The 15000-nt window shown below is 39.0% G+C and overlaps 1 protein-coding gene across 4 annotated transcripts in view; it reads left to right on the top strand.

The window, feature by feature from the left end:
• The window catches only part of LOC123504055 (heparan sulfate glucosamine 3-O-sulfotransferase 6-like), a 133214-nt gene that overhangs the window by 57669 nt on the left and 60545 nt on the right, over positions 1 to 15000 (top strand). For all 4 annotated transcript variants that reach the window (XM_045254313.1, XM_045254314.1, XM_045254315.1 and 1 more), the window contains one exon: positions 11924 to 12503. In XM_045254313.1, coding sequence (XP_045110248.1) covers positions 12065 to 12503 — 439 coding nt within the window. In that variant the 5' untranslated portion in view covers positions 11924 to 12064. The remainder of the gene's footprint in view (positions 1 to 11923; positions 12504 to 15000) is intronic.

Genomic DNA, 15000 nt, shown 5'->3' with positions numbered 1-15000 from the left:
GAATGGACAAATGGGAATGAAAAAGAATGAAGAACAGGAAGAAATTGAAAGAACGGATAAAAAGAGTGGAAGAAAGCGAAACTAGGCTAAGAACAGAAAATGAAGAATTAAAAAAGGAAGTAGCTAACTACAAGAAATTGATGGAAGAAGGACTCGGTAAAGCCGAGAAAGAAAAAGAGAAGCTGAAAGATCTAGTTAACAAAGAAGAGGAAAGAGAACAAGACGTGATTAAAACAAGAAGTACAGGCATGGAGAATCCAAGATAAGAAAGACAAGGAATCATTTCAGGAAGTATTTCAAGAACAGTTAAAAGAAAGAGATGAAAATATGACAAACAAAATGATAGGAGTCCTGAAGAAAAAAGAAAATTTGGTTAGAGAAATTGCAGAAAAAAAGAGTGTAATTATTTTTGGGCTGAAAGAAAAGAATGTTAAATATAGACCAAGAAGGGAAAAACAAGAAATGAAATCAGTAAAAGATCTACTAAAACATCTAAATGACGAGGATAGACAGAACTTAGAAGAGGAAGTAGAAGAAATCCATAGAATGGGACCATATCAAGAAGGAACATTGAGACCAATTAAGATACTACTAAAATCACAAGCAGCAACATAAGAAATACTATATAGAAAATCAAAACTCAGAGAAACAGAAGGTTGCAAAGATATATATATATATATATATATATATATATATATATATATATATATATATATATATATATATATATATATATATATATATATATATATATATATATAAAGAAAAATAGAAACGAAGAGGAAAGGAAGAGACACAACGAACTGGTGGCAGAAGCAAGAGAAAAAAATAATGAAAGGTCAGAGGAGGAGAAGAAGGCATTTTTTGGAGAATTATAGGAGACAGGATAAGGAAATGGTATATAAAAGAGAAGGAAGAAAAAAAAAATGGAGCAAGTTTAACTAAAAATGATAAGAACAAGAGATTAAAAATGATGTATACAAACATAGATGGGGTTTTATCAAGTAAATTAGAATTAAGAGATTACATAAAGAAAGAAGAACCAGATATTGTATGCCTGGTGGAAACAAAGTTAAATGAGGCAATAAAAATAGACATAGATAAAAGGTATAATATATGGAGGAGAGACAGAGTGGGTAAAGGAGGAGGAGTCATGATGATGTTAAGGAAGGAGATGGTGGTAAATCAAGTGGAGTTTGGGGAAGGAAAATCAGAAATACTGTATGTTAAGATACATATTAATAAAAAGGAGTTAACAATCATTGGAACATATGTGCCACCAAAAACAAATTCATGGACTAATCAAGAATATAAAGACGTGATAAATGACACAATAAGGAGTTACAAGAATCATTAAAGAAAGGAGAAAAGTGATATTAGTAGGAGATTTCAACTGTAAGGAGGTGGACTGGGAAAATTATGAAAGTGGTATGGGGGAAGAAGCCTGGGGAGATAGATTCCTGAACCTAATGATAGATAATTTGATGGTCCAAAGAGTAAAGGAAAACACAAGATTCAGAGGAAACGATGAGCCGGCGAGATTGGACCTAGTTTTTACAAGGGATATAGAAATGAACGATGATATAAGATATAAGTGCCAATTGGGAAAGAGTGACCATGTAATATCAGAAATGGATATAAAAGAGGGAAAGGAAGATAGAGACGAATCATACATTAGATTACAGAAAGGCTGATATTGAGAATCTCAAGAGCTATTTTAAAAACATAAACTGGGAGGAGATGGAAAATTCAACTTATTTTTGGAAATATACAAAACAAGAGTCAGGGAATATGTCTCAAAATATAGACCTAAAGAAGAAGGAAAGAAAGATCGGTTTAATGCAAAGTGTGCTAGTGCAAAGGAGAAAAGCGATGGAGCATGGAAAAGGTGGAGGAGAAACAGAAATCCAGAAAATAAGGAAAACTTCAAAACAGCAAGAAATGAATATGCTAAGGTGAGAAAGGAAGAAGAAAGGAACTATGAAAAGGACATTGTCGAAAAATGTAAGGAACAACCAAAATTGTTCTACAGATTCATAAATGGAAAAATAAGACAAAAAGAAACAATAGAAAGGTTAAAAGGAGAGAACGGAATGGTGGAAGACCCAAAAGTATGGCAGAACTGTTAAATAGTAAATTTCAGGGTCTTTACTAAGGAATCCAAATTTGAAAGACCACAGGGTAATAGAGAGACTGTCCATATGAAAGAGATTAAAGTAACCAAGCTTGAAATAAAAAGTTGATGACGGAATTAGATGAGGAAAAGGCAATGGGACCGGATGAAGTCTCAGGCAGAATACTGAAAGAATGTAGGGAAGAACTAGCAAGTCCTATATACAACATCATAAAATGCTCAATAGAAAATGGAACAGTACCAGTAGAATGGAAAAGAGCTGAGGTGGTTCCCATATATAAGAGCGGAAGGAAGGAAGAACCTTTAAATTACAGACCGGTATCACTAACTAGTGTAATATGCAAGATGTGTGAAAGAGTAATAAAGAAACAATGGATTGAGTTTCTTGAAGACAACAAATTATTATCAAATAGCCAATTTGGTTTTAGAAAAGGTCGGTCATGTGTAACAAATTTATTGAGTTTCTACTCTAGAATAGTTGATAAAGTACAAGAGAGAGAGGGATGGATTGACTGTATTTATTTAGATTTAAAAAAGGCGTTTGATAAAGTGCCACATGAAAGATTACTATGGAAGTTAGAGGAGAAGGGTGGCTTAAAAGGAAGCACATTGAGATGGATGAAAATTACTTGAGGGGAGAGAAATAAGGACGATAGTTAAAGATATGAAGTCCAAGTGGAGAACAGTAGACAGCGGAGTGCCACAGGGGTCAGTATTGGCGCCAATACTTTTTCTCATATATATAAACGACATGCCAGAGTTGAATGAACAGCTACATAAATCTGTTTGCGGACGATGCGAAACTGTGCAGAGTCATTAAACAAAAAGAGGATTGTGAAATACTGCAGGAAGACTTAAACAAGATCTGGAAATGGAGTAAAAAATGGGAGATGGAATTCAATGTGGACAAAAGCCATGTCATGGAAATGGGAAAAAGTGAAAGACGACCAGTGGGAATCTATAAGATGGGAGATGGAGTAGAACTAGAAAAAGTAAAAAAGGAAAAGGACTTGGGAGTGACAATGGAAGAAAACAATCAACCGGTAAGCCATATTGATAGAATTTTCAGAGAGACATAATTTGCTAAGGAATATTGGATTAGCATTTCACTATATGGACAAAGAAATGATGAAGAAATTGATAAGTACTAAAATAAGACCTAGATTGGAATATGCAGGAGTTGTGTGGACCCCCATAAAAGAAACACATAAGAAATTGGAGAGACTACAAAAAATGGCTACAAGAATGGTTCCAGAATTTAAAGGGATGACATATGAGGAGAGACTAAAAGCTATGGATCTACCAACCCTGGAACAGAGAAGAGAGAGAGGGGATCTGATACAAGTTTATAAATTGATTAACGGAATGGATCAAGTGGATAATGAGAAACTAATCCTGAGAGAAGAATATGACATTAGAAGCACAAGATCGCATAGTAAGAAACTGAGGAAGGGAAGATGTCTGAGAGATGTTAAAAAATATAGTTTCCCGCAAAGATGTGTTGAGACTTGGAACAGTTTGAGTGAGGAAGTGATGGCAGCAATGAGTGTGCATAATTTTAAAGAAAAATTAGATAAGTGTAGATATGGAGACGGGGCCACACGAGCATAAAGCTCAGGCCCTGTAAAACTACAATTAGGTAAATACAACTAGGTAAATACACACACACACACACACACACACACACACACACACACACACACACACACACACACACACACACACACACACACTGCAGGTGAAGAGAGGATTATTTGTTATTTGCTTGTACCTGAGTGTGGATAAAGCTACAGAGATTCGCGGGACATGTGAAAACAAATTCGATAGCATGTGAATAAAAGCTTCAGATGGAAGGACAAAGCTTGTTATCTTGGTTGTGAGACAAACAGCCAAACTCTCTACAGAGAGAGAGAAAGAGAGAGAGAGAGAGAGAGAGAGAGAGAGAGAGAGAGAGAGAGAGAGAGAGAGAGAGAGAGAGAGAGAGAGAGAGAATAAATGGGAATAGATTCTCTATTCAATTATATAGAAAGAAATAATGATAAGAATTATTAAGAAACACGTACAAGCATAAATAAAAAGAAGATATGCTTTGAATACTAATGTACCGAACAACAAAGAAACAAAAATTTTGGTCTTCAAGCGCTGGCCAACACAACAGTGGGGTCGCCTTGGCTCCGAACCGGGGGAGGTTCTGGGAAACAATTGACAAAGCACCTTTACCTTTCTGGGGACAATGAGGGGAGGTGGGAGCGTCGGGTAATTGAAACGATGAAGTAATGGGAACGCAGGAAATGCGAGGAGGGGCAGGGAGACAGCAGAGGAAGGGGAGAACGAGGAGACTGAAAAGACAAAAGGAGTTGAGGAATGAAAGTGGTGGTAGTGGTGGTATAGTGATGTTGGTAGTGGTGGTTGTTGATGTTTATGGTTGATGTTGACAGTATGTGTGTGTGTGTGTGTGTTTGTTTCACTGTTTGATCTGCTGCACTCTCTGACGAGACAACCAGACGTTACCCTACGGCACGAGCTCAGAGCTCATTATTTCCGATCTTCGGATAGGCCTGAGACCAGGCACACACCACACACCGGTACAACAAGGTTACAACTCCTCGATTTACATCCCGTACCTACTCACTGCTAGGTGAACAGGGGCTACACGTGAAAGGAGACACACCCAAATATCTGCACCCGGCCGGGGAATCGAACCCCGGTCCTCTGGCTTGTGAAACCACCGCTCTAACCACTGAGCTACCGGGCCTATGTGTGTGTGTGTGTGTGTGTGTGTGTGTGTGTGTGTGTGTGTGTGTGTGTATGTGTATCGCAATGGGAAACATGACTGCAAACGTGTTGGAAATTGAGCCTCCTTTTTTCATTACCGTGTGTGGGTGCAAGTTACAGTGAATGACTTGTGATGACAAAGCTGATGTTTCTTTTGACACCAGGCCACAGCAGGAAGAAGGTAAAGGAAGGAAAAAAAATATTATTTTTCGGTTAATATCGCAATGAGACTCCTTTATTCACCGGGCCTACTTTGACAAAACATTATTTCACGGAAGCATACACAAGGAGAACAAGGACGCTAAAACTTCATCTGTGTTCTGGCGTGTCCTTCTTCATTGATATGTCTTATTAGAACTTTTGAATGGTTCAAGAGGAAACACTAACACTAACACTAACACTAACACTAACACTAACACTAGGCAATACCGGCTTAAGTGTGAGTTTCAAAGACTGTCGAATAGAAAAGTCAAATGAGGGAAAGTTAGTGTCATGAAACCTTGAAAGAGTTCAAGTCATAGGAAGAAGGGAATACAGAAACAGGCAAGGAATTGCAGAGTTTTCCAGAGAAAGAGGCGAAAGCTTGTGAATACTGATTAACTCTTGTATTAGAGAGGTGCACAGAACAGGGGTGAGACAAAGAAGAAGTCTTGTGTAGCAAGTCGCAGGAGGAGAGGTATGCATTAACAAAATCAGAAGAGTAGTTAACATGAAGATAGTGATAGAAGATGATAAGAAATGCAACATTGTTACAATGAGAAAGAGACTGAAGGGAGTCAGGCAGAGGCGAGGAGTTGATAAAACGGAAGGCTTTTAAACAAATTCATCGTGTCTAAAAAAGCGGTATGAGTTGAACCCCTCCTCGAGGTGTTCAACATCAACAACGAAAATTTCACTAAAATCCATAAAGAGGATGGCCTAGACTCAGAAAGAAAAGTCAGTAGACAGCCGAATAGAAAAGGCAAATGACAGAACGTAAGTCGTGAAACCTACCTCTTGAAGCAGTTCACGTCAGTAGTCAGTAGAGAGACCTCGACGGATCCGGTACTGACGACTAGATGGAAGGTTGTGAAGTGACAAATGCTTAAAAATCTTTCTGTTTGATAAGACTGTACGAGTGAAGCCATCCATTACATGTTACCTGTATATCATACAAGGATGAGTAGGACTAATGCGTAAACTTGTAAGAGAGAGAGAGAGAGAGAGAGAGAGAGAGAGAGAGAGAGAGAGAGAGAGAGAGAGTTGGGCGAGACGATACAGAAAACCTAACTGTATAGCTATTTTAGTAAGAAATGAGCTGAAGATTTAGAGTGATAATAAGAGAGGACTCAAAATGTCGAGTTTCCAGTGTTGACCAGCTGGTTTAATACAGGAGATGGTCAGTATCGTCTACATCGGCACAGAATAGCCGTCTATTACGATGTATCTATTGATTTACCGTACCTTTACTCCTTATAGTATTTTTCCGTTGTTATTTTACTATAGTATTTCTTTATACTGATTTGAGTTTGAGTTTATACGACTAACATCATTATACGGAACAAAATAATCATAGTCTCCTGGTGTACCAGTGGCTCTTTCAGTTTTAGAGACTTAATACAGTATAAAATTTTAACTCACATTTCACTCGCCTTTGCAGAGGTTAATGCATCACAAGGAAAAGCCAGAGCAATTTTTGTTCATTTTTCTTTATGAGAGAAAAAGAAAAAATACGGCAGAAACCTAAATAGCTCAAGGATGCTGTAATGGTTTCATCACCGTGTTCTTAAGCTGTCTTGCCATACCCTGAACATGGTATGCCTTTAGACTAGAAAGAACTCGTCGAGATGGGCACTGTTCATTAGTTAACATCGTTAGACCTTTATGATGCCGAAAACGTCTATACAGAAGAACTGTTTGGTTGGCAATAGAAAATCTCACTATCAGAGCATGATTTCTAAATTATGAAAATAAACGAATTTATTGGGGTTTCATACGTTCATAGTTTCCAGTAGTCTATTTCTTAGCCTAGAAGAAAATATCATAATGACTTTGAGTTATGCATTGGGGATCGAAGATATTTTTGTCCAAGAATAGAGATGATATATAAAAAAATATATATAACGCTTGTATATAAATTAGCTACATTATACTTTTAGAGCTTGTATGCTTAGAAATATTTTAGATATTTTAATATCTCGGTATGTTATACTAGAATATCTAAAAATATACAATATGCAATAGACTAACTTTTCTGTGAAATATTACGAAATCTGGTGAATCTGGTAACTGTAACTTGGGTTTGGGTCCTCTCTTATTGGGTATTAACGAAGGAGAAAGATATTAATGAGAAAGTGTATGTCAAGCAGATACCTATGTCAGATATTGAATTTGGAAGATATCGAAAACTAGCTTTGCTGGTGCTCATTCCTATCAACTTCCTGTTGTACATCATGACAGAACTATTTTCACCACTTGCTCCCCCAAAAAAATGAAAACAATGGATAGAAAAAGAATAGATTAATACCAAATCACAGTATACTATTTTTCTTTCCATCTCATTCGTCTTAAATCATAATGTCATCGATGCTTTTTTTGCTGCCATTGACACATCCTGTATCTCTTAAGTTATTAGCTCAGACTACAGTCCTGAAAAAGAAAGGGAGAAAAATGGGGTTTATTCGTGATTATGAAATGGATGTCCTTGTCGTAATCCGAGTTGTTGCACGACGTTGTACAATTTCTCTGGGTACTGGTGTTAAATACTCAAAGATTCTCTACATTTACTTTACAAAAATAATACCTATACATAAGATGTTCGATACGGCGCTGGCAAATCACAATCACAGTTCCTTCCGTTGCTTTTTCCATCTACAATCATTACAATTTCCTCTTATATCCATACATAAGAATCACTCCAAACTTTTATATGAATACAACAACATAACTCACCAGAACATAATTGTCTCATTATTCAAACTTTCTCTCATCATCTATGTGTCACGATGCAATTGACAATATCTAACTAATGTAAGCTATCCACCCATGGATCTCATATATATTAGTTCAACTTCTTCTCTTCTTTTAAGTGTCAAAATTATCATTCAACGTAGCACACTATATCCATACAACGTCCTTACAATATTCAAACACGCAACTGTGTTTTGTAACTTACTCATCAAGTCATACCATATGCAACATAAGTATGGAGATGTTACACACGATATTTTTACTCATAATAAACAATGTACATATCAACGTCATATTGATCCAAAGTACACACACAATTCATTTTCACATATACTAAAATGATACCTGAACATTCTATCATTATTCCTCCTCCATTCTAATTTATCTAAAAAATTCCATGGCAACTTATAAGTTCCACTTACATTTATATGGTGTACACCCATCCTCACTGCCACCTAGGTCGGGTCTGCTAGACTGCTCAGCAACTTTCTCTCTCTCTCTCTCTCTCTCTCTCTCTCTCTCTCTCTCTCTCTCTCTCTCTTACACGCCCAAAATACGCCCAACTTCGTAATTGACCATTCAGAAACCTTATGGGGGAAAGGTGTCATGATCTAGAACAACATGCCCACCAAGGGTACCGTCAACCAAGCATGTAAAACCCGTGTGCGGTACCAACAACATGTAAAAGAAAACAACATGTTTTCCATGCCCTCGCTGGCCTAAGCCCTCGGAAGGCTTATGAACATGATGGGATCCCTCTTTTTGTTCTCAAAAACTGTACTTCTGTGCTTGCATTTTGTCTGTCCAAAGTCTTTCAACTATGCCTATCGACTACTACTTTTCCTTTTTGCTGGAAGTTTGCCTACATTCAGCCTATTCCTAAAAAGGGTGACCGCTCTAATCTCTCAAACTACAGTCCTATAGCTTTAATCTCTTGCTTGTCTAATGTTTTTGAATCTATCCTTAATAGAAAGATTATTAAACATCTGTCACTTCACAGTCTTCTATCTGATCGCCAGTATATCTTCCGTCAAGGTCGCTCTACTGGTGATCTTCTGGCTTTCCTTACTGGGTCTTGGTCATCCTCTTATAGAGATTTCGGTCAAACTTTTGCTGTCGCGTTAGACATATCAGAAGCTTTAGATGTAGTCTGAAACAAAGCTTTGATTTCCAAACTGCCCTCCTACGGTTTCTATCCTTCTCTCTGTACAACTTTATCTCAAGATTCCTTTCCGGCCGTTCTATTGCAGCCGTGGTAGACAGCCACCGTTCTTCTTCTAAATCTATTAATAGTAGTGTTCCTCAGGGTTCTGTCCTGTCACCCACTCCCTTTCTATTATTCGTTAATGATCTTCTTAACCAAACTTCTTGCCCATTCCACTCCTACGCTGTTGATATCACCCTACATCTTTCCACGTCCTCTCAGTGACGACCAACCCTTCAGGAAGTCAACAGATCACGCAGGGACGCCACAGAACGCCTGAGTTCTGATGTTTCTTAGTAGCTTTCAATGCCTCAAAAACTCAGTTCTTCCATTTATTAACTCAACACAACCTTCTAGACAACTATCTCGTCTTCTTCAATGACACTCGACTGTCTTCTGCCTCTTCTACACTGAATATCCTTTGTCTGTCCTTTACTTTACCTTAACTGGAAACTTCATATCTCATCTCTTGCTAAAACAGCTTCTATGAAGTTAGGCGTTCTGAGGCGTCTCCGTCAGTTTTTCTTGCATCTCCAACTGCTAACTTTGTACAAGGGCCTCATTCGTCCCTGTATGGAGTACTTTTCTTATGTTTTGGGAAAGGTTCCACTCACACAGCTTTATTGAATAGTGTGGAACCAAAAGCTTTTTGGTTCATCAACTCCTCTCCTCTGACTGACTGTTTTCAGCCTCTTTCTCACCGATGAAATGCTGCATCTCTTTCTATCTTCTGTTGCTATTTTCATGCTAACTGTTGAACTGATCTTGCTAACTGCATGTCTCTCCTCCTCCTGCGGCCTCACTGCACAAGGCTTTCTTCTCTCACCTCTATTTTGTTAAACTCTCTAATGCAAGAGTTAACCAGTACTCTCAATCATTCATATCTTTCTCTGGTAAACTCTGGAACTCCCTGCCTGCTTTTGTATTTCCATCTTCCTATGAATTGACTTCTTTTAAGAGGGAGGTTTCAAAACATTTACTCCTTAACTTGGCTAATGCTGCAGTACACTTTAAGGGAACCAACACTCAAATGGACCATTTCTTTTATATTTTGTTGCCCTTGGCTGGCTTCCCTCCTGCATAACAAAAATGTCTTTCATTATTCAATTACCTCATATTCTATAGTTTTGTGTAGACTCAGTGTCCTGCCTTCTCCTCTACTTATGATCTTATCATCTTACAGAACATTTCGTATCTTCATTGGGAAGAAATTCTTCCCAGCAGGAAAAAAGCGGAAATATCTTCACATACAACAGATAGAACCTTAGCATAAAAAAAAAAAATTTCACAATCCCCTAGCATAAACATTTAGATAATGTAATTTCTCTTCTTCTCTTCCATGAAACTTAAGTACCCATTTCCTTTATATCAAAACTATTCAGAGTTGTTCCTTAGTAAACCTGATCTCAATTTTTCTTAAGTGCCCTTCAATAGTCCGATATTGTGTATCGTGTCAGTCAATTCTCCCACTGCCGGATGCTGGTAGTGCCTTGTAATGGCGTCGTTCACCCTTGTTGGAAGGACGTCTCGTGTTCTAAGAAGCACAATGAGAAGAATTGAGAAGGATTTTAAACAATAACAGAATCTTGTTAAGCTGTTTGATTTTACTATACTAGTAATATGCATCATAGCAATTATAGTATCAGAAGAGGAAGAACAGAAAAAATGATGCAGTTTAAAGAAAAAGAGAAGGAAAGAGTAGTCTTTGGCTGTCATCATTTGTCTGTGAAGCAGCAGTGCAGTGTGGAAGAGAGTAGTTCTGTATACGCAGATATTTTTCTTCCCAATTTTCCAGTGTTCATTGAAATATGTCTCTCTCAGTCTGCTGCAGTATTGTTCCTACTGATATTTCCTCTCATTTTTTTTTTTTTTTTTTTAGTTCTAACTGATTTAGTGACACCACTCTGCGTTCGTCTTTACCACCAGATGTGTTACTATCGAGTGTTAGTCTCCTGTAATTAACTTATGGCATTGGGTTTCAATATTTTCAGTAAATGTTTAGTGTTGTGAAATAAGGTTAAAGCACACACATATACGATAATGAAAAAAATAAATAAAAAATTTATGAAATGACTTTTGCCTCCAGGGATAGTAATGAAACGTCAAAGAAAGGTCGAAAAGCAATGCTCCCCTTTGACAGGCTTTCTCAGTATGTGTGTGTGTGTGTGTGTGTGTGTGTGTGTGTGTGTGTGTGTGTGTGTGTGTGTGTGTGTGTGTGTGTGTGTGTGTGTGTGTGTGTGTATGTGTGTGTGTGTCTGGAGGGGGAGTCAATATTTACGACTGTTTCGTTGCCTTCCAGATTTATGTTTATTGGCAATACACAATTTTTATGGTGATTCTGGTGACAAATGTTTTTTCTTTGTAATATGTATTTTTGAAGCTGCGTTTCAATTTTGATTCCTTTTGTCTGTTGGCCGCCGTAAACATCAGAAGGGTCTGAATTATTTTAACAGAAAATTAAGGAAATTTTAGAAATCTACAGTGCGGAATGCTCCAGTTTGTGCCATGGCATTTAGTTGTGGATGGAGAGTGGTAATATACATCTTTCTTACTTTCAAGAAGTGATATTGACTAGCTAATAACGTGGCAGTTGTTAATGAAAACCTAACGTGAGAGTGGGAGAGGTATTACACAGCGTGGTATTTTTCAATATTTTTCTATGCTTTTATAATTTCTAGAATTCTTGAGAGTCTTATCTAAAAGACTTAGATATTCTTTTTAGTGGTAATAATGGTTTCAGATATTCTCACACGAAACCCCAAATGTCACTGTTTAGTATTTGGTACCCAGTAAAGAAAAAATAGACACTGATTTGTGGCGATCCTGCCTCTATATTAAGGATCCTGTTTTTGTCCATACAGATTGGTGAGTCTCGCGGGGAGGTAGTTCTGATGCCTCCGTGGATGAATTACCTGGTGCCATGGTGATGGTGAGGCGCAAGCAGGCAGCCCCGCCTCGCTGCCCTGCGTGACTCCTCTCTTGCCAGCTGGGGCGGTAGCGGTATGCTCCTGCCACGCCGTCTCTGTAGCCTCGTAGGGGGCTTTCTTCTGCTGTTCCTCTGTTTCTTCTACGTGCTGGATCATTACGATTACCAGTACGACTCTCATCTGGCAGTTGTGGGTCCAGAGTATCCGACCCGGGAGTCACCACAGGACAGGCCGTGGCCCCGAAGCTTGGCACACACCCGCCCAATACTTAACGACACAAGCTGGGCTACTGCTCATTTAGAAAATAATGACACGGCATTTTCAGAATATAGAAAGAGCATGCCGTGTAAAAAAAAGTACTGGAGGTGTAACAGCAGCGTCCCGACAGATCCCGAGCCACCACCAGAGGTCCTACAGGAGTTGGAGGCCTTTGGAGGCAGTGACCCTTCTAGCAGTCCGATGTTGGATGCGCCGTTATGGACGCAATATGCTGATCGTGGCTACACAGTCATCGGTGAGTAGACAATGGGGCAAGGGAGGCAATTAGAGGAACTTCTTTTTTTGTTATCATTGTCATTTCTGGCAGTGACTACGTCCATTGTATGGCGTGTGTATACACGTCCATTCAGAGCAGATTTATGTCATCCTTTCTGTTTGGTTTAGGTTTATGTATATCGGTACGCATTGCCCTGATTCTTACTTGCTGAAATGAGTGAAACGAGAAGGCAATGTTTGTCTGTGACACTGGAAGGACAAGTGGACGTATGATTAAAGAAACAAATCTAAGTATTCAGTTCACGTCTCTATAAACATCATATGATTTTCAGCGAATCGGTCTCATATTCTTCCATCCTATAAATACTTTGTGATGGGAGCGTCTTTCCCAACACTTATTCACCATTATTTTTGTTATCTCATCACTCTCTTAAACCTCACAACATTTCCGAAATATTCTTAAGATCTTAATTTTTTTTTTATTTATCTCTCCCTGGCATCATACCATTCACTAATAATTCAACCTTTTCCTCAGTATCTTATCCCACCCTTTATCACTTTACTCAGTCCACCATCCTTTAATTCTCATAATTTCCCAGCTCTCAACATCCTCTCCCAGTCCTCATCATTTCTCCCAGTCTTCACAACCCTCTCCTCTCTCATTATCCAATCCTTAGCGTTTTTGTTGACTCTTCCTGAAATTACATAGGAAACGCCCTCAAGGTACAATACAACACACACACACACACACACACAGCTTCCTCACACTATTCTTAGAATCCATTTATAGTCATGTTGTCATGGCCTCCACCTGGCTTGTCCCCCGTCCACCCAACCGCGATGCAGGTGTTCCTCCTCCCCCACCCAAGGGATACAAGTGGTTTCATCAGCCTGCCTGCACCCTCCCTACTCCTCGCCGCTGGCACCCTAGTGTTACTCTGCGCCTCCTCTCCTCCACCACCACCACCTATCATAACTTAACAACAATTATTCGCACCGCTCTCCACCATCCACTACTACCACGACTCACCAAACCATCGAAATATATAACTCACACCATCCATCCCCTCCAACACGTCCACCACCATCCTAATGACTCGTTTCGCACGTAGCTATTTGTATTATTCCCTGCCTTCATCAGGCATTACCACTATTACTCTCACCACCTCATTGCCCTGACCTGTGCCTTCACTGTCACAAGTGTACAGTATCTTGTCATTCCTCTCACCGAAATTATTAGCAGCAGTAGACAACATCGTCCTTTTCGCCTTCTTATTGCTGTTAATTTCTTTAGTTGTGTTGTAAAAATTCCCTCACAATCCATCACGGTACATAAGACATGTGGTAACGTTTCTGCCATAGATGTTACTGTGAATAAGAGATATTTTTCCTCTTTTTCTGCCAACGAGTACCGACGATGATCACTGCCGTCGTAGTTACACCACAGTCACTATCACTATGTAGAACCACGTGATACAGTAACCTAACGCAACTACCCTGAACACCATCACAATAATCACAATCACCATTATTACTACTTCACGTATACCCGTATTCTGAAACACTTTTCTCTCACGCTTATTTTCAAAGGTGTTTTCAAGTGTTTCTTCAATAGATAATGCAAAGATCTTGCTGATTTATTAGTAAGCCCATAGAAATACCCTAAAAACCAGTGTATCTTTAGCTATTTTTTAATGTGATGGGGACGCAGAGCACTTAAAAAATATGGTCTACATGCTGTACTATATACTATTTACCACATTCTAATGAAGAGACCACTACCACCACCATCAGCAACACCCGCTCCATCACCACCTTTTAGTAAACAGGGAACATAAAACATTACAAGTCATTGTGGATGTTTTTAGAAAATTATATGTGGTACCGTCACACGCATTACACACACACACACACACACACACACACACACACACACACACACACACACACACACACACACACACACACACACTACATCCTCCTCCTTCACACATCACCTTCATTATAATCATCATTATCATCTCTTACCACAAGGGAGCATTTGGCACTTGTTTTGGGAAGATCAGAGGGGAAAGAGGAAGAAGTGGCTAGAAGGGAAGACATCTGGGATATAGTGTGAGTGGGGAGGATGGAAAAAAAAGGGAGGAAAGGAGTGGACAGAATAGCTGAAGGGGGGAGAGAAAAGGAGAGCATCACTTGAGATGATGGAAGCGCTTACTGAGGAGAAGGAAGAGGAGAGGGAGGACTAGGAGAAAGAGGGAAAGAGACAATAGTGTGTAGAGGATGTGGGTTAATTAAAGTAGAAAATGGTACCGTAACATAATACGCAGTAGAAGAGAAAGAAGAGGAGAAAGAGGAGGAGGAAGAAGAGGAGGAGGATATAGTTTGTTGAGGTGACCGGATAATGAACACGATTCCATCACGGTTTGTGTGTGCGTGTGTGTGTGTGTGTGTGTGTGTGTGTGTGTGTGTGTGTGTGTGTGTGTGTGTGCGTATGTATGTATGTATGTATGTAT

The sequence above is a fragment of the Portunus trituberculatus genome, chromosome 15 (assembly GCF_017591435.1).
Source record: "Portunus trituberculatus isolate SZX2019 chromosome 15, ASM1759143v1, whole genome shotgun sequence".
NCBI classification, from domain to species: domain Eukaryota; kingdom Metazoa; phylum Arthropoda; class Malacostraca; order Decapoda; family Portunidae; genus Portunus; species Portunus trituberculatus.
Note: the sequence above shows the minus strand (reverse complement) of the source record. Positions and strands in the feature narration are given on the sequence as shown.